At 38.7% G+C, this 19,928-nt stretch overlaps 1 protein-coding gene across 3 annotated transcripts in view; it reads left to right on the top strand.

Annotated features, from left to right (window-relative positions):
- Positions 1–967: 967 nt before the first annotated feature.
- ZFR (zinc finger RNA binding protein) overlaps positions 968–19,928 on the top strand; it is a 77,425-nt gene continuing 58,464 nt past the window's right edge. For 2 of the 3 annotated variants that reach the window (XM_036845904.1, XM_036845906.1), the window contains exons 1-4: positions 981–1,131; positions 1,427–1,526; positions 18,044–18,067; positions 19,543–19,825. In XM_036845904.1, the coding sequence (XP_036701799.1) occupies positions 1,095–1,131; positions 1,427–1,526; positions 18,044–18,067; positions 19,543–19,825 (444 nt within the window). In that variant the 5' untranslated portion in view covers positions 981–1,094. Of the gene's footprint in view, positions 1,132–1,426; positions 1,527–18,043; positions 18,068–19,542; positions 19,826–19,928 lie in introns of all 3 variants that reach the window. The other variant, XM_036845905.1, reaches the window with a different exon arrangement.

The raw sequence follows: 19,928 nt of genomic DNA, 5'->3' as shown, positions 1-19,928 counted from the left end.
AGGGAACAAAGACACGCCTGTACGGTGGGGAGAGTATCCTTCTGTCCTTACCATGAAAGATTCACCACTCTTACCAAGGACTTCTGTGATCTGGACCCCCCCCCCGTCACTCGACTCCAGCCAGCCTAACCTCCTCGCTGCTCTCGAGCACGCCTGCCTTAGGACCCTCCATTTTCTGTCTCTTCCCCCGACTGTCAGCCAGGTTTGCCCCCTCACCCCCTTCACGACTCTATCCGTTGGCTGCACTATCCACGCCCTACATAAAGGAGCACGTCCCTCGCTCTCTAACTTCTTTACCACGCTTTATTCTTCAAGCTGCAATCACCAGCCGACGTCGTATTTATTTGGCTATTGTCGGAACCTCCGCCGCCCACCTCTCCCCTTCCCAGAAAGTAAATCCGTGTGAACAGGGACTTTGTTTTGCTCGCTGCTCTATTTCCAGCACCCAGAAGAGGGGCCTGGCGCTTTGTGAGGGCCCATACCACGCTGGTAGGAATCAAGGGGTGGGTGCGGGTGGGAGAAGGGATCAGAAGAGAAGTGGGCCGGAAGGGGTATCCAACGCAATAGCACACCTGCCGTTCTTTTTCTCTTTCTCTTCTCCCCGTCTTTCCTTCTCCACTTTAAAGGCTAAGGACAAGAAGCGGGAATGCGAGAATAAGGAAAAATCCAATTAGTCCAGCTCAAGTCCTGGTGAAAAGTGCACGGTGGAGAAGGGCGAAAGGGAGAGAACAAATGCACACGCCAAAGTGAGAAGAAGTGAAAAGTAAGAAGAAAAGGCTGGCAGACGTCACTCTCTCGGGTCCCTCTCCCCGATTCCTCTCCCGGCCGCGCGGCTCGGCTCGCCTTCGCCACCCACAGCGAGGAGACCAAGCCCGCCTTCTCCGGAGGGCGCCCCAACCCGCCTCGGCTGAGCCCCGGCACGCGCCCGTCGGAGCCGCGAAGGCGGCGGGACTACAGCTCCCAGGGTGCCGAGCGCGGGAGCGCCTGACGCAGTGCGGTGGGAGGTGGCGGTCTGTTCCTCCGCTGAGGAGGAGCGGGGCAGAGGAGGAGGCAGCGGGTGAGAGTTCAGAGTTCAGCAGCAGCAGCCCGAGCCCATGATTCCCATATGCCCTGTAGTTTCTTTCACCTATGGTGAGTATAATGTCCCCGTCGGGGTCCCCGGCGTGGCCCTTCCCCGGCCGGGGCGGCGGGGGAGGCGCGGGGGGTTGGGGCAGGCCCTGGGGAGGAGGCGGCGGCCGCCACCGGGGCGTACGAGTGAGTGAGTGCGAGGCGGGAGGGGGAGGCGGCGCGGCCGCGGCCCGGCCCGGCGAGGGCAGCTTCTCACGGCGCCTCTCTCTCTCTCTCTCTCCCCTTCCCTCCCTCGGCGTCTCTGCCCCTCCGCGCCTCTCCTCCCGCCATGGGACCCGGCTCTCCGTGCCCGCCGCAGTGCCCAGCCGGCTGGGGGAAGATGCCAAAATGGCGACCGGCAACTACTTTGGATTCACCCACAGCGGGGCGGCGGCGGCGGCGGCTGCGGCCCAGTATAGGTAACGGCTCCCCGCCCTCTCTCTCCTCTTCCCCTGCTCGCCCCTCCGCCCGGATCCCGCCGACACGACGCCCACACGCCCGCCGCCCCCCCGCCCCCCCCCCCCCGAGCGCCGGCCGGCGGCAGGCCGAGCCCCGCGGCCTCGCCCGGCCCGGGGCGGACAGCGGCCCCGGTGGGGGCGGGAGCGGGAGACGGTGAGGCGGGGGGCCGCGGAGGGCCTCCCGGGCCTTCGGCGGCCCCGCAGCTAAAATGGCCTCCCGCGGCCTCGGAGCCGAGCCGCCACCCCCGCCGGGCTGGGAGGGAGGGAGCCGAGGCCGCGGCCCCTGCGGTGCCTCCGGTCCCCGCCCCCGCCGGGCCGGTCTCCACCTCCGACCCCCCTCCCACTTGGGGAAAGAGACGGTGGGCGAGGACACCTTTTGGGGAGTGCGGAGTCGCGCCGCCGCCCGGGCACCGGTCCTCGCCCGGTGCTCCGGCCCCCCGAGCCCAGATAACGTGTTGTTTTTTCGGGTGCCTTCTCCTGCGTCTCGTGGTCTCCCCTGGCCCTCCACCCGATCCCCACAAACAGACTGTGGGTGTCATCGCATTCGTTTGGTTTCTTTAGTTCTCCTTGCAAGGAGAGAGGTAAACACACCAACCACCTGTGAATTGTGTAGCTGGTAGACTGGAAGAGATGTGCGAAGTTTCTAGTGCTGATAAATGAGTCCACAGCTTTGTTCTAGCTGTTGCGTTTAGGCTCCAGGTGGGCCAGTAATTTCCCTTGGCGGGTCTTTCCCCTCCAGGGAAATGAAAAGTGCAAGTGAGGTACCGAGTTAGTGAAATGCACCCTATGAAATCTCTTACTTAAGGGAAGCTCTAATTTCTGAAGTTTCTGTAGTTCGTTATATATCTTATCAAAAGAAAGAAAAACATTAGATTCTGTTGTTGTTACTTTTGAGTCAGTCTGAGTCTCTTTAGACTCAGGCCATAAGCGTTCAGGGCTCCTAAGTGATCAGCTTTTTAGAGAGAGAGAGACTATATTAGATATCTGTGTGCTAGGTAAATTAGTTATTGCTTAATAAACCCAGGTAGTTTTCTCACCTCATTCACTTCAGGCGGCGGGTTGTCTAATGGAAAGGACATCACTGGGAACCAGAAGACCTGGGTTCCAGTCTTTTTTGCTCCGGATTTTAATGACGTTGGGGACATCTCTTATTTGGTCTTTCATTTTCCTCATCTGTAAAATTGGGCTATCATTTTCGGTTAAAACTTGTAATTCTGAGGAACAGAGTTGCCATATTTCATGGAATTATAAGATACCATTTATTGTAAAGGAAGGGTATCATTATTTTATGTATCACTAAAAAAATCACTACCAGTTAAAATATGACTCAGTGCTTAAGACCCCATTGATTTTTAAGAGATGTTAAAATGTATAAATGTGTTTTATTGATGAAATTAATATTCTACTAATTGTCAAATGCGTTGAACGCATGGGGCATTTTTTTACAAGTCTCTTTTACCTTGAAGCTTATTTCCAGAAAAAGAACTGAGATGACAAATTATTGGGGCACGATCTTGGGGCTTTTCAAACTTTTTAAAAATTCTTTGCTTACAAATTGTGATAAACAACTAACAAAGTCTCAGCCACTTTAATAAAGAGCAAATAATTTTCGTGGAGAGAGAGAAAAATCAAGCCATTTTCTTTTTCTGGGAAACAAGATATAGCTAATCAGCACTGTGCCATAAATCTACTGCTACCAAGTACTGTGTGTCCTACACAAGGCTGTATTTAACCATTTAAGTTTTAATTGTTTTACACAGTATTTTTCTGTTACTGTGGACAGAGTGATAGATTTGTTGGATTATTAACTGTTTACTGAAAATGTAGTGGGTTTGTTCTTTGTGGCAGTTTTGAAATATTTTTTCTAATGCAAACCTATAGATAGAAATGAGGGGAGGAAATGCCAATTTAAAGATAATTTTTTGATCAAATATTTGCATGTATGTATTTTATCCCAGTATAGGAAGCTATTACAGAATTTCTGTACCTAGTTTTTCTTTGGCTTTGAATCTTGTAAAGTTTCAGTAAACTGTAACAGCAATCCAAAGTATTAAATTGCTTGTTATATGTGTGTCTAATGAGAAACGACTAGTCTTTTGACATTACTTTGTTAAGATGCTCTGTCCTTGTATATAACATACTATATAGAATTGTTTGTTTTTAATGGAAAGAAATCAGGTCCAGTAATGCTAATACCTTGGTTCAAGGAAGATGAACAAATAGCATTAATAATAAAAGCATATGCAAAAGATGCAGTGATGGTGCTCCTCTTTCTTCCTGTCTAGAAATCATTAAAATGTAACTTTGAGACATGGAAGACCAAGGCTTACTTTGCCAAAAAAAATTTTTTTGAAGGATGTAAACTCAAGGAGATCTTAAACATTTACCTGTAGATTATGTGAATAGTTGCTTCACCTGTCATTGAGTACAGATAACTGAGAGTAACTATTCTAAGTCTAGATTTAATTCCAGTTCTTAGTTTTCTTGGTTACAACTATGTGAGGTATTTGATTAAATTAATTTTAAATTTAGACTTGCTTTTTGCTTGTTAATATTTGAGATTTATAATGGCATACTAAGTATCAAAGTTCTTTAAGAGATGTTGTAAAGATCTCTTATAAGTTCTACTACTAATAACCTTTAGATAAACCAGGTTTTTCTTTTGTATAATACATATTAAATATTTTTGTGGTAAGCATTTATTCAGTCCTTGTGCTACACGTTCCATCAGCTACTGATTGCTTTTCTTCCTGCTTTCTGTATTTTTTTAAGGCTAGTAAATAAACCTATTGCGCCATTTGCCACTATTGCAAATGTAATCTTCATTTTCTTACCTTTCATGTGCTTTTTTCCCCTTGGCAGTGACAAAATCAGAAAGGTTTTAAGTATTAATTATTGTGTTTATAAGTATATATTTCTGGTAGAATGTTAATTTAGGGGTGTGTAGGACAAGGCAGATCTCAAGCGTGAGGAAAAAATAAGAATGGCTTCATGGCAGAAAGGGAACTTGGTTAGATAGGTACCTACTTCAGTAGAGTACCTTTTTTGTTTGAGAAGATATACTTAAAAACTTTTAGACAGACATTAATTTTATAATAAATCTTGAAAAAAATGATTTCAACAGTTGTAAGAACTTAGGGTAGCAAAGAATGTGAGAAAGATAATTCTCAGTGGAAAAAACTTTCTAATTAATAGTATCATAGGATCAAATCAGTTTTTTTGTCTCCTTCATTGGCAGTTTTACAGAAGTTCTCATAGGAGTTCTCCAGTTTTTGAAGGGGATTTGTGGCATAAACAAATATGTATATGTAATATAAACTAAAGTAATTCCATTATATCCCACTATGAATAGGACATAACTTTTTCTTTGAGAGTTTTAAACAGCCAGTTTCTCGTATTCTTTAGAAAAGCCTTGGTCATATCGTTCTTGTCACCTCTCTATCTACTCAAGACGCTTGTCTGTTAACTAGCATAACCTAAATGTTTAGCTTGTGCTTAAACTAATTTTCTTTGTTCTATCTATAGCTCTTAGTGTATCATTGGTATCTGAATGTTATTCTACCTTCAATAAAGTTAGCTATTTAAAATAATCATTCGGCAACTTTTTTTTACCCTTTTAATATCTAGAATTAATTGAGTTCAGAAACTTCATAGAGTAATGATTGTATAAAGGTACAAAATAATTGCCCCCATATTCTTAGAATCTCAGCAAATGTTGTTAAATGATAAATGTTTAAGTGGATTTCGACTGTTGTCTGGACATTAGCTTAAATTAAGCATCTGTTAGTCAAAAGAAGGCATCTCATCTAGTGATTCTTGAGATGTCTTTAGGACATCTGTTCCTAAAGGATAAGTATCTTTTCACATCACTAAGATAACTTGGGTAGGTTGATTGGCCAGTGAATTTTCCTTTTTCTCCTTCTCTTTTTTGCTTTTTATTTGAATGTAGGGTTAAGAATATTGTATCTTGGAGGAAAGAATAAAAGTAACGCTAGTAAGGTAGAAAGAAGTAATGACTAACTGAGATGGTGAAAAAACCAGGTGAACAGGTTTTTGAAACCGATCTTAGTGATGGAAATTTACTGGCTCTACCAAAAAAAAATTTACTGCAACTGCTAATTATATCAGCTCCTCCATTGTTGAATCAGAGATCTTAGGATTCATATTGCATGAATGAATTTGAAATAATGAAAATTTTCTTTCCGAAAGGATTAGTGCTTTTACAATGATGATATATCCTGTATGTGTTATTAATAGCCTTAAGAGTAGGATGAGGGAGAATAGCCCTGTATAGAATGCTTAAGGTGTATGCTTGACTGTGTTTTTATAACCTGCCTCACAGTATACTATAATGAAAAGGGCCTGAGCTAGTCAGACTTCGGATTTGAATCTCAACTCTATCTCTTTAGGCACTTGTGCAAGTCACCTAATCTTTCTACAACTCAGTTTCCTCAACTAACTTGCTTTGAGGTGAAGTTATTAAATATAAAACTTCCTAGCCTAGTGCTTGGTTTTCAATAGGCATTTAACCAATGCTAGTTTTCTATAGAGATTTGTATAATAATACTAAAAGGGTTTTAAAAGCTCTCCTTAGTTGATGGGTATCGCACACTTAATATATAGAGCTTCATAATCTCAAATGTTTTAAAAGTAGGTACTTGAGTATCAGTTGGAGGCCTCAGTTTCAATGTCCGTTTAATAGGGACCTCCAAGTTTTTAATTATTTGCAAGCAACATGATTATAATCAACAGACTAATATGAGAAATAATAAGAGTTCAAATTTTCTGGATCTAAGATCACTCCTGTTTCAGCAATGTTGAATTAGATTATCAAATTTCAAATAAGTCCTTTTTATATAGCCACAAAATCTATTAAGTAGAAATAAAACTAATGAGATATGCAAAACACTTTAAGAAAAAAATACAATAGGCTGTAAAGGACATAAAAGAAGACAAATAATTGAAGAGGGGCTGTGTTCGTTCATACAGTGAAAAAAAATCAATACTATCAAGTTATCGATGTTCTCCTAAGTAGTCTATATGTTTAATGTAATTGCAGTAAAAATCACAACAGGCTTTTTGGGGTAACTTGATAAAGGAGTTCTCATGTTGATAGTGAAGAGAGTATTTGTCCAAAAGTAGTCATGACAGTCTTGTAAGATATCGTAAGGAAGGTCTTGTATTAGCAGGGACCAAAAGATGTTATTAAACAGGAAAATGTGGTATTGGTAGAGGGATAGACAAATAGATCATTGGCTTAAAATAGAGAGCCCAGAAATAGATGTATGCTTATGGGCAGTTGGATTAGAATATATAGCTGTTTAAATAGAGGTATTTGTCAAAAAAAGCAAATCAACCAAATTATTATTCAGAAGTACACCATCAGGGTAATCAGAAGACAGTCCTTGGGCTTATAAATGTAGTAATTGACAAAGTATGTTAGAATTACTAGAATGAGATTAAAGGTGAGGAGTGCGCCAACAACATTGTCCTTGGCATCACTCTATCACAATTAGGGTCGTTGTTCTGAGTATAACATTTCTTAGTGTTTTGTGAAAGCTGTGTGCAGTGCAGCTCTTAATTCGTCCTTACAGAGGGCGAATTAATGAAGCAAAGAACGCTGGGCTTTTTTTGTTGTTTTAGTATTAGTCTCCTCATGTAATATATACATTAAAATACGTTCATAGGGAGTAACTTACAGCATGCATAGTCCCTGCTTTCAAGGAGTTTACACTCTTGGGGGATGAGGGTAGGGGCAGGTCTACCTACAGGTAACTATGCCATGATAGCAATCATAACTGAGTTTTAATAAAATACTAAAATGGGGAATTGGAGGATTCTGACTATGGAGTTTGAGGTAGGCTTCATGGTCTTTAATTCTGAAAATAGAGGGAAGGTCATTTTAGACAAAATGCGTTGAGCCAAGATAGGAATGAATTAAATCCACCCCCACCCCACCCCCGCAGGCTGCGCTGTGTGGCATGCGGGATCTTAGTTCCCAGACCAGGGATTGAACCCGAGCCCTCGGCAGTGAAAGCGCAGAGTCCTAACCACTGGACTGCCAGGGAATTACCTGAATTAAATTCTTGATATGGTTGGTAGTTGGTGGGTTCTGTAGTCAGGCTAGCTGAGCTGAATTCAGGATCCCTCTACTATTTGTCATGTGACATTGGGCAAACAGTCCTTTGGTACTTGAGTTTCTTCATCTATAAATTAGAGATAATACTAATAATTACCTCATAGGATTGAAATTTTAAAAAAATTCTCCGTCGAAGTATGGTATATATAAAAAGAACTGCACATATAATAAGAATATAGCTTGATGAAGTGTCATAAGCTGGACACACCTGTATAACCAGCACCAGATCAAAAAAACAACACTATCAGCATCCCTGGAGGCCTCTACAGTCTCCACGGTGATTTGAGAATTCAATGAGATAAAATTTGTAAAGTGCTCAGAATAGCCCCTGCATACATATATCTCCATCAATGTTAATATTATATTCAGTAGACATTTGGAAATGGAGCTCAGAAGAGGGATAAGGGTCGTAGTGTAAATCCAAATATCATCCATGTGGTGGTGATCCACCATTATAGCTGTGAGCATGGATGAAACCAGAGAAAGTACAGTGCCTGCCATACATCAAACATTTAGTAAACGTTTTTTGAATGAGTGGGGAAAAAAAATAGAACAGAGCCATAGTTACAAACTTGGGGGACATCTGTGTTTAAAGTAGGGCCAAAGAAAGAAGCAAATACTGGGACAGGGTCGGGGTGGGCAGAGAGCTGGAAGAATGTAGTGTTCATAAAAACCAAAAGAAGATGGAGTAATCAGCAATGTTAGGGCTTTAGAGAGGCTGGATAAAGGATTGATAGTTAGCAAAATCTTTGGTATAATTTTCATGGGCAGCCAGTATAGAAAAACTAGAATCTGATCGTTTGGAGCTACAGAAAGACAAGCATAAAATTTTGCATAAGATAGGTCTTGTAGTCTAATTTAGTATTCAAATAAAATTTTTTGTTGCTGTAGTTGACGTGCAGTTGATTTACAGTGTTGTGTGAATTTCTGCTGTATAGCAAAGCAGCTCAGTTACACACACGTATACATTCTTTTTCACATTCTTTTCCATTGTGGTTTATCCCAGGATATTGAATGTAGTTCCCTGTGCTATACAGTTGTTTATCCACAAATAAATTCTTGAGGGTCCTAGAGGTTAAATGGGCTTAAAGTATTCGGAAGCACTGTTTTTGAAGATCAATTAAATGAAAATAAAATTTTTAATTCATTTTTTATTTCTGGGAAAAGATAATATATTGTATAAAGTGCATTACATTGGTATGGTAGTCGGCATTAAATGGGCAGAAAACTTCCTTGAAAAGAGGTTTGAGGAAATCTGACACTTGATAGAAAAACGAAAAACAGTAAGAAAACCTTTTAAAAACTAATCATATAGATGAGGGCAAAGAGTGATGTGATTTATGAAGGTGGCTTTATTGCTTCTCTCACTCCCCCAGTCCCACTCATCCCAAACCATTTTTTACTATAAGCAGAATGGTCACTATAAAATGTAAATTTAATCCCAACACTCTTCTGCTTAAAATCCTTCATTTGCTATCCATTACTTTAAGAATATCTGGTTATCCTAGCTCTGTATTTAGAGGATTTGGGGATCTTATTGTACAGGCTTAATTCCTTATTCACATTTATGAAATCCAAAAAATTCTGAAAATGCTGCTAGTAAGTTTGCAAAAAAAAAAAAACTTGACAGTAGAAACTAACATGAAGTGGGGGGGAGGCTATTTTTAATTTTTTATTTGCATCTCAGTGTGAATATTCATACCTTTCTCTGAAGAAATGTTAATATGTTTGAGACATAATGAAAGATGTGTTTTTCTTGAGTATAGAAAGTTATAGAGCACTTTGGTTTAATTTATGGTATCCATTAGCTTTAATTGTACCCAATAGTTTGTTTCTTTTTTGAGTAATTCTGTTCACAAATATTTACAAGGATTAACATTGCATGACTTTTTCTTTCTTAGAGGTCTTCCAAAGAAAACAATTTGCTTATTTTTCAAAATGGAATAAAATTCATTTTATCTTAATTACCATATGGATCCACTGGATCTTTTTTTATAAGTCTAAGATTTGGAGTATGGAATCTTAGTGATCTTATTTTTCTGTATCTTGAAACATTTTGCTATTTCATGATCCTAGGAATTATTTCCTCTTTACTCATCACTTATTCCTAACTATGTTAAAAGAAGACTAATACAATAGGAAAATGGTGTTGGAAGCACCTAGAACAGGGGTCCCCAACTCCCGGGCCGCGGACCGGTACTGGTCCATGGCCTGTTAGGAACCGGGCCTCACAGCAGGAGGTGAGCGGCGGGCAAGCGAGCGAAGCTTTATCTGCTGCTCCCATTGCTCTCATTATTGCGTGAACCACCCCCTCCCATCCGTGGAAAAATTGTCTTCCACGAAACCAGTCCCTGGTGCCAAAAAGGTTGGGGACCACTGACCTAGAAGGATAGTACAATAGTGAAATAATTGGAGGATGTTGCATTGCCTAAAGTATTGCATCGTCTTTCAAGAAGGTATGAAAGAAAGGAGAGATGCTGTCTTTAATAGTTGGCTTTTAGTTTTCCTTCAGCACAGTTGAGGAGTCAGAATTACTCATTCTCTGTTCATACCGGCAAAGAGAAGAAAGTTAACACAAGACAATATTTGACAACTCTTAGCTAAATAAGATGAATACAAAAATAGCACCACTCTAGACAAATGATAATGGTGAAATTGATTGTATAAGCAAAATCTCAGCCTAAGAGTCTATAGATACAATGTCCTAGATGATTTTTTTCAAACTGAAGAATCAGTGAGTGAACAATATAAGGATAAAAAAGGAAAGTAAGGTATTCTCATCTAGTTAACAGGAAGGACTTCATTATGTAATATTCTGTGACAAGTTCCAGAACATCCCATTTTGCTAAAAGCATATGTGGCAGAAATCTTTCATGTTTTGTGATGTTTGTGAACCAAAATTTACTCGATACGGTTCATTAGTGGACAGATGCTTAAGGCAGATTTGTATACAAAGGTAGTTGGAAGGAAATAGATGGTGTAGAAATTAAAAGATTCTTTAGATCATTCCAAAGCAAAAACACTGACAGTGTTTTATAGTTATGGAGCAAAGTAAATGACCATCTCTCTTCAACAAAATATGAGCCATAAAACATTTCAAAACTTTTTTAAGCATTGCATTTTGACAATTCAAATGCAGGAAGATGAACCAAAAGTAATGGTAAGTTAGAACTCATTAGAGAAATATTTGAAATGTGGAATTAGCATTTATGGGATGGACATGTTCCATGTTCATGCATGAAAGTTGATGAGCAGTTACGTTCAGAGAACATGGTCCATTTTGTGTATATGTGGAATAAAAATTTGGGTTTACTGTACTTTGTATTTAAAATTTTCTAATAGTATTTTCATTATCCCTTATTCTTATGTAAATTGTCAAATGACCTCAAAAATACAGAAAATGTAAGAGGTCCAATGGACCCAAATGATATTTCTCCTGGTATGTTGAGAGTTAAAAGATGTCAAGAAAACTGTCAGTGGTTTTCATATGATATTTAACCACCCTCTCTCCCTTGTAGTCTACCCATCTAAAGAGTTGGTAGAAATTGTAGGATTAGTTATTTTATTTATTCTAGTTTTTAAGAAGAAAACAGAGCCTGAATTTAAATTTCTTGCTAAAATTCTACAATGATGCAGTTATTGTTTTAATAGCACTGTGAAGGTTAATGGGAGCATGACATTACAATAACAAGTTTAAGGAATATTTAAAGGTGGTTTGTCTTTGGGGTGATTCTGTGAGAAAGTTTAATTTTGCATCATTCTCAACATTATAAAATACTAAATGTAAAGATAAATTTGTCAGTGATTTTGTAGATACGTAAAATGCCATAATTTGACCTAGAAAAGTCCAACAATGTTGAGCATTAAATTTGGACTAATGGAAAGGTTAAATTGTGTTTTGTGTGCCAAGAGAAAGACAGAAAAAAAAAAGTTTTATCAGTTACTTTACCATTTTATGCAAAATTGAAACAAACACATACAAAGTATGTTTTTCCAGGGGGTAAAAAGCACATTTAATAATGTAAGTGACAGGAGCTGCCTACATTTTCTTGACTGAGACTTGTTTCCCTCATGGCCTTTCAGAAATGAAACATTTCGCATTTGTCCTATAGTGGTTCCTCTAGAAATTTAGCATGTTTCACTTAGTCTAAAGTTAATCATTACCTTTACTCTCCTAAACAATACCAGGACTTAAAATGTTTTAACTTTGGTCAGTCCCCTCCTGATTTTTGTGCTTTTGTTGTACTATATTTCAGATGTTCTTAACCTCACAACCGTTGTTGAACAAAATTATTGTTTTATATAGCTAGTGAGTATTTAAATTTGCCGTCGTATTTACCACTTTTTTTTTTTTTTTATTTAACATTCATTCATTTTCATTCTTCCTAAAGTAAATCTTTGAGAATGTCCTTTAATGTGGGTCTACTGATAACAATGTTTTTTTGGTTTTTCTCTCTTTTTTAATCTCAAAATATCTTCATTTCACCCTTCTCATTCTTGAGAAGTCATCACTTAGTTTCTAGGGATTTTTTTTCCTCAAGCTACTTGTGCTTCTCTCTCTTTGGTGTTTACAGTTTCACTCAGATTCGTATTGGTGAGAATTCCTTATTTAATCCTACTTAGGGTTAGTTGGGGGCTCCTGGATCTGAGGATTGTTATATCAGACATTCTATTTAGATGTTTCCTCTCTCCCTTTTTCTTCATTTGCAACTCCAATGAGTTGTTAAGTTACCATTTTTTATTTTTTTCTCCTGGTCTTTTAACCTCTTTAATATCTTTCATCTCTTTGTGTGCCTTCTGAGTAATTTTTATAGATTTTTTTTTGCCAGCTATGTCTAATCAGTTACGTAATGCCTTTCTGAGTTTCTGATTATAATTTTAATATACTGTATTTCATTTCTGGAAATTCTGTTTTTTTTTTAATTCATCTGGTTGTTTTTGATTGAACTCTTAGTTCTTGGTCTTGGTTTTCATAGTCTCTTTACTTCTTTAAGTGTACTTATTTTATATTTCATATCCAATACTAACACTTGCAGTCTTTTTTTTTTTTTTTCAAACTCTTGCTCCTAGTATCTTGTTTTCTTATGGGTTTTGTTTGTGATTTTTGATTGAGATCTCCTCTTTTTTGGAACATGGTAGCATTAGAGAGGAATGAGCATTTTGTGGTACCTGGAAGAAAATAAATAAGTAAATAAACGCCAAACCAATTAGTTAGTTTTCCTGGTTAGCTAATGTGAATTCCAGAGCCCAAAGTAGGGGAGTGCTGGCCTGTTGTTAAGAATTATCAGGAGAGGCTTCTCTCCTTTACTTGGAGCCAAGGCTGAGACAGGAAAGTTTCCTTACAGTTCTCCCTTAAAGGAGGAAGTGGGCTTTTTCCTAATTCACCTGCTGTTAGTTTTGTGTGGGAGTTCCAAAATTCTAAACCATTACTTCCCTATGCCTTTGATGTCTCTGCTAACTTAGAAAATAATATTTGTACAGCAGCACACTGGGTAAACTGGGAGGAGATTTGGAGCCCTAGATAAGACTATTACACAGCTGTAGGCAGCAGACTTGGGGCTCTGGCCACTTTTGCAGTGCTCATTTTACCTGAGAGCAAGTACTGTTTCCATGTCATAAGATAGAAGGAAACATTTTGCTTAAAGGGGCAGTAAGTAAAGAGCAGGAAAATGAATGGTGAATACCATTACAGACTCTAAGTTAATGTTCTGTATCATAAAATGGTGGTTCTCAAACTTTTTGGTTTGGGGACCCTTCTAACTTCTGATTATTAAAAACCCCCAAAAGCTTTTGCTTATGTGGATTATACTAATATTTACTATTTTAGAAATTTTTAAAATATTTAAATTGTTTTAAAATAGTAAAAAAAACCCCACTACATGCTAACCAAAAATATCTTTATGAAAAATAACTATATTCCAACCACTGAAAAAGTAGTAAGATGAGAAGCATTGTTTAACATTTTTACAAATCTTTTTAATATCTCAAGGTGGATTCTCATACCTGCTTCTGCATTTAGTCTGTTGCAATAAATTGTTCGGATTAAAATATATGAAGGCAATCTGTAATTGAAAAGGGAGAACCAACCTCCTGAGCCCTCTGAAACGGCCTTAGGGACCCTCAGCGGTCCTTGGATCACATTTTGAGAACCACTGTTGTATAGAAACTAACAGAGGTGTAGGATGCCGCATATGCGGACAAGCCATTTGTACACGTAAGTTATTTTAATTTCAGTAGTGACTATAAATTTAGTAGTGTAGTATAAAGCCAGGTCATATTAATGGAATTCAGAAGCACTTAAAGATGGGCCTAAAGTTGGATATAGATTAGGGTTGAGGCCAGAAATGTAGATATTGGAGTTGTGTTGGGATAACTAGAAAGGAGTATTTAAATTCGGGGTGGGTTTGTTGGTCATTGAAGTTGCCAGTTTGAGAATTCTATTCTGTTATCTTTCTGCTTATCTTTCATTACTCAGAGTAATGCATTAATTAATTGAAAATAGTATAGAAGGGCTTAATGAAAACAACAGTCCCTTATTTTCCTTCTCCCTGCCTCCCAATTCCCCACCTTTAACACATTTTGGTTTTATTTCTAACCTCCATATCACTAAATAGTATGCTGCTTTTTTATGTCTTAATTTATCAACTTTATGCATTATAGCTTGATTTCTTACAATCATGGTTAGGATTTCATACATGCTCTCTCATGCTTCTCATTTCTCCTCCCAGATTCAGTGATATGGCTATTTCTGTTACTTCAAACAATACACACCAATTCTAGTTCCATCAAAGGTAGACAGTATCTTGGTACTCTCTAAGAATCTTGAAACCCTTGTGCTTTACTTTCCCTCTTTCTCCACCCCATCCCCCAACTCAGCTCTCGTTTTCCTTGTGATGACACTTACATTGTGTTCTGTAATCATAGTTTATCTTCTGTGATTTAGGTTGATTCTAAAACCTTAAAGCAGAAAACTGTTTCATTATTATGACTGAATAGTATTTACTCTGGAGCCAAGTACTGTTCTATGATTAGAATTCCTCATGTATTCCATTTTTACAACCCTGTATCACTTAATAGAGAATCTTTGCAGGGTCAAGTCCAAACAGATTTTTCCTTTTTTACACCCTATTAATTGGTCAACTGAGATCATGACTTTTCTTGAGCAGTTTTATATTTCCTGAAGTCTTTCATTACCCTTTTTTTCACCCAAATCTTCTTGGTGCCTTGATTATATCATGAAATTTTCCCAGGCTCTTGGTCTACTGTCTATTGTCCAGTCGTCTGTTTTCCTAGACATCCTTCTCCTGGAGGCTTCTGTCCTTCCTTTGATTTCAGTCTCATAAACTTACTGCCTTTCTGGGCCTGCTGCATAGCTGCCGACCTGGACTTTTATCTGTCTCCTGAGTTTGAATCCACTGTTTGTGTGATCCCATGATATCTTTCTTGTTTTATAGTTTGCTGAAGTATGTTTTCATGTAGCTTCCTAAGAAAAGGCATGTGGGAGGTAAACTCCTTCAGACCTTGAATGTCAAAATCATTCTTCTGTGTTAATAGTTTAACTGGGTGCAGAATTCTACATTGATAATCATTTTCCCTTGAATTTTGAAGACATTACCCTATTGTCCTCCAGCCACTGGTGTTATCAATAAGTCTGATTTTCATTTACTTGTACGTAGGTGATCTGTTTTTCTTCTCTCTGTAGATTTAAAGGATCTTTTTTTTTGTCTTGAGGTGTTATGAAATGCTATCAATATATGTCTCTCAGTGTTGTTCTTTCATTCTGTTTTGCACTCCGTAGATCTTTGAATTTGAAAATACGGGCCTCCCTTCAAGAGTGGGAAATTTCTTAATTTCTTCCATCTGCTTTTTTTCTTTTCTCTAGAATTCCTTCTTGTTGGAGTATTAGATGTGCTATATTTACCCTTTCTCTTTTATTTTTATCTTGTCCGTGTCCTTCAACTTTATCTTCTAACTAGTGTAAAATTCTTGTTTTATGGATACAAATTAGAGATTTTTAAAGTTCTTATCTGTTGCTTTGAGATGTCCATTTCCCATGGGTTCATTCTTATTTCTTTTGCAGTTTATAGTAGGCTTTCTTTAAACATCTGGTGATTTTAGCTGGCTGTTTATTTCGGTAAGGCTTCTGGCTGGCTTCACTTTTTGGTAAGCAAGTAGGGAGCAGACCATTAACCTCCAGCTTAAGTTCAGAAATATGAAGGATGTTTTTACTCTTCAATATTAGTAATTTCCTAAGTACTCTCCGCCCCCCCCCACCCCCACCACCCCCACCACCCCCCCAAGAGAAATACCCTTCCATTTTATGTCTGATTGTTTCTTTTTCTTTTTCTTTTTTTTTTTTGGTATCTTTTTGTTTCTTTGTTTATTTATTTTTGGCAGCATTGGGTCTTCGTTGCTGCACATGGACTTTCTCTAGTTGTGGCGAGCGGGGGCTGCTCTTCATTGCAGTACACAGGCTTCTCATTGCGGTGGCTTCTCTTGTTGCAGGGCACAGGCTCTAGGCACGCGGGCTTCAATAGTTGCAGCACGTGGGCTCAGTATTTGTGGCTTGCGGGCTCTAGAGCGCAGGCTCAGTAGTTGTGGCTCACAGGCTTAGTTGCTCCGCGGCATGTGGGATCTTCCCAGACCAGGGCTCGAACCCGTGTCCCCTGCATTGGCAGGCAGATTCTTAACCACTGCGCCACCAGGGAAGTCCTTGTCTGATTGTTTCTTAAACTTTCTTACCCATGTTGTTTTTATATGTTTGTTTCATAATTTATTATTTAATTTGTCCCAGTTTAAAACTGACTGAAGCTGATTAGATTTAATTTATTCACAAAGGATATTACCATCTAAGTAAAAGCTTCTGCTCTCCTGGATGCTTAGTAAATGAAAATCTTCTCATATTTCACAAATTATTTTCTGTGGCACAAGATTTGGGATTTTATGTCCTGTTCTATTTAAGAAAAAAAAAAATTTTTTTTTTTTTTTTTGGCCACACGGCTTGTGGGATTTTAGTTCCCCAGCCAGGGGTTGAACTGAGGCCCTCGGCAGTGAGAGCATGGAGTCCTAACCACTGGACCGCCAGGGAATTCCCTATTTAAGAAATTTAAAGACAGTTAAGTCTTACATTTTATGTAGGGATATAATTTAACACCTTTTATTCTCGGGCCCCAGACTAGGCAAAAATCTTGATTTGAACTGTTTCAACTTAAGACTAATTTTTATGTAAACTAATTTGAACTTGATGTGAATTTTTAAAAATTAATTTACTTATTTAGACTTAGCTACTTGATATTTAATTGAATGGCTATAGTCCAGTCTGGTCATCTATGTCATGTGAAAGGCAGTTTTCCCAAAGGTATTTGAAATTGGAAGAGAATTTCCCAGATGGGTCTAAGATAACAAATCAGAGAATCTTTTTTCTGAACAATAGTCAGCTGCCCTAGCCCTTGACCCCCTGGGAACTGGGACTGGATCATCATTCTTCATGATGCTTTGGTGGAGCATGGGGTTCCAGCCCGGATGGTGGTTAGGGACCTGGCTCTACAGAGCAAGTTAGGTTAGACAGCCCTAGGGATGTCTATGGTAGTTGCTAAATGCACTGGCATCTTTTTATATGATTCCTGGGAAGGGTGACTATAAAATTTACTGTTCAAACTGAGACACATAGGAGAGTGAGAATACTATTAATGATTATGCTGGGGCAATAGGCATAAACCAGAGCATGAGGTCATCCCTTCCTGAGTTGCATGGACTTTTAAGGATCAGTGGTAGTATAAGTCAAATTGCCTGCCTAGTGTACTTGACATTCCTATTCTACTCCAACTTTTGTTTTTTGTCCTATAGGACATATTTTGGGGACCATGAAATGTGAACAGATACTCGATAAAGAGCAGTGGGATGAATGGAACATATAGGAATTCAAGACTGTCTGAATTTTACATAACCATGTAGTCTCTACGTGGGAAATCTTATCAGTAAACGTTAAATACAGGTTTCACAGAACTGGTGTATTTATATTTTAAACATAATTCTTTTTCTCAGTTCTAGGAATTTTGAAGAAGTATATGTTATTGGAATTTTTCTTAAGGATGTGGAATTATCCATAGAAAATGTCAATGCCCAACCAATTTCCCACTATTACAGTTTAAACTTCCCTTTTCCTGTCTTATAATTGGCATATATGTAGGAAATGTTAGCTAATTTTAATAACAAAACGTGGAAAACCTCATCCAAATAGAAATTATAAGAGTTTCTTTGGACTCTGTTCTAAGTTTTTGTTTTTTTTTCTTTTTCATATTGGGCTGAAATCTGCCACCCTTCCATCCATTGGTTCTAGTTCTGTTCTCTGGAGCAGCATGGAGTAAGTCTCTTCTATTAGAAGGCAGCTATCATATCTTCCAAGGTCACCTTTTCTAGACTGAATGTCCCTAGGTCTTACTTTATGTGAAATAATACCCATACTTAGAAACTTCATATTGATTCCCTTTGAACACATCCTAATTATCAGTGTTTTCCATAATACAGTTAAAATATGATGGCCCCAGATTTTTAATTCTGTGCCATATTTTTTTTTGGTATTGTGCATACCAGTGAAGAATACCTGTACTATAACCCATGAATCAAACACTCTAGTTTATAGTGCAGCTTCAGCTTATGTCAGGTATTTTTTTCTTAGCTATTCTTAACTGTTGGCTCATATTAAAACTTATGAGCTAAATAACTGTTGGGGCTCTCCTTTTTTTAAGAAGGCATTTTTCTGCCTTGGTAATATAGCTTTAGCAAGTGTGATTGTGAATGTATTACTTACTCAAGAGAACCTAAAACAACAAAAACGTTTTCATATGCTAACATTTGTGGGCCTGGTTTTATGTGATATAGGCTCTCAATTTAAAAATTAAAGTAAATGTTATTTTAAGAAATTTAGCTGAAGATTCATTTGATTTACAGTTTTAGAAAATGTTTTTGTCTCTCTGAGGTTTAAATGGTTATGATTGCAAAGCATCTGACTTAGGTCTCCTTTTGCAACATGTGCTACTTTTTAAGAGAAAAAGAAATGTGTATAATGAATTGCTGCCTATAACCTGGAAAATTTATCTAAAATAATAGATATTCCATTGTAAGTTCTGTACCTTAGAGCAGGATTTCTCAACCTCAGCACTGTTGACATTCTTTGGATAATTCTTTGTTGTGGATAGCTGTCCTTTATGTAACAGCATCACTGGCCTCTACCCACTAAATACCAGTAGCACACATCACCACCTCCTCCTCCGCAGTTTAACCATCAAAAATATCTCCAGACATGGCCAGATATCTCCTGGAGGGCAAAATCTCCCCTAGCTGAGAACCACTGCCTTACAGCATCAGAAGTATTTCTTAAGTCATCTCGGTAATAGTTTCTACCTGAAATGTTTTCCATAATTGGAGTTAGAATACAATATTTTTCTTGATATGATTTCCTTGTAGAGATTTTTTTTTAACTGTAGAACATAATAAAGAACTATACATGTAAGAAATACTTTTTTAAGTTCCTAGGTTGATCGGTTTTTTCTTTCTTCCTAATACTGCTTCTTATCCCAGTTTATCCTCCCTGCTTTGTGATATGATCTTTGATCTGAAACATATGTGTGACTATCTAATTTGTTCAAATTAAGGAATGAAAATTATGCAACAGTAACAAATAGGATGTTGGTTAGGTGGTTTATTAAGCTCAAATACCTGTTCTCTTGTAGTCTATGATTAAATTATTGGGAAATGTGCTTTTGATTTAAGTTGATTAAACTCCTAGATTTTAAAAATTAAATTGTATTATGTTTATTCTTCTACTCCACAATATAGCCAGCAGCCAGCTTCGGGTGTAGCCTACTCTCATCCAACTACGGTTGCTAGCTACACTGTCCATCAGGCTCCAGTAGCTGCTCACACAGTTACTGCTGCCTATGCACCAGCAGCCGCCACAGTTGCAGTTGCCAGGCCTGCTCCAGTAGCTGTTGCAGCTGCTGCAACAGCTGCTGCATATGGAGGGTACCCCACTGCACACACAGCGACCGACTATGGTTATACACAGAGGCAACAAGAAGCACCTCCACCACCACCCCCAGCTACTACACAAAACTACCAGGTAAGAAAACTACTTTCGTTAGCCTTAACATATAGGTTCAGTGGCTTCAATGTTTAATGTAATGTCCAAGCCAATGCTTCTCAAAGTTGGGTCTTCCAAAATA

This window comes from Balaenoptera musculus, chromosome 3 (assembly GCF_009873245.2).
Source record: "Balaenoptera musculus isolate JJ_BM4_2016_0621 chromosome 3, mBalMus1.pri.v3, whole genome shotgun sequence".
NCBI lineage: Eukaryota > Metazoa > Chordata > Mammalia > Artiodactyla > Balaenopteridae > Balaenoptera > Balaenoptera musculus.
The sequence above is the reverse complement of the archived record's forward strand: the minus strand, read 5'-3'. Positions and strand labels throughout refer to the sequence as shown.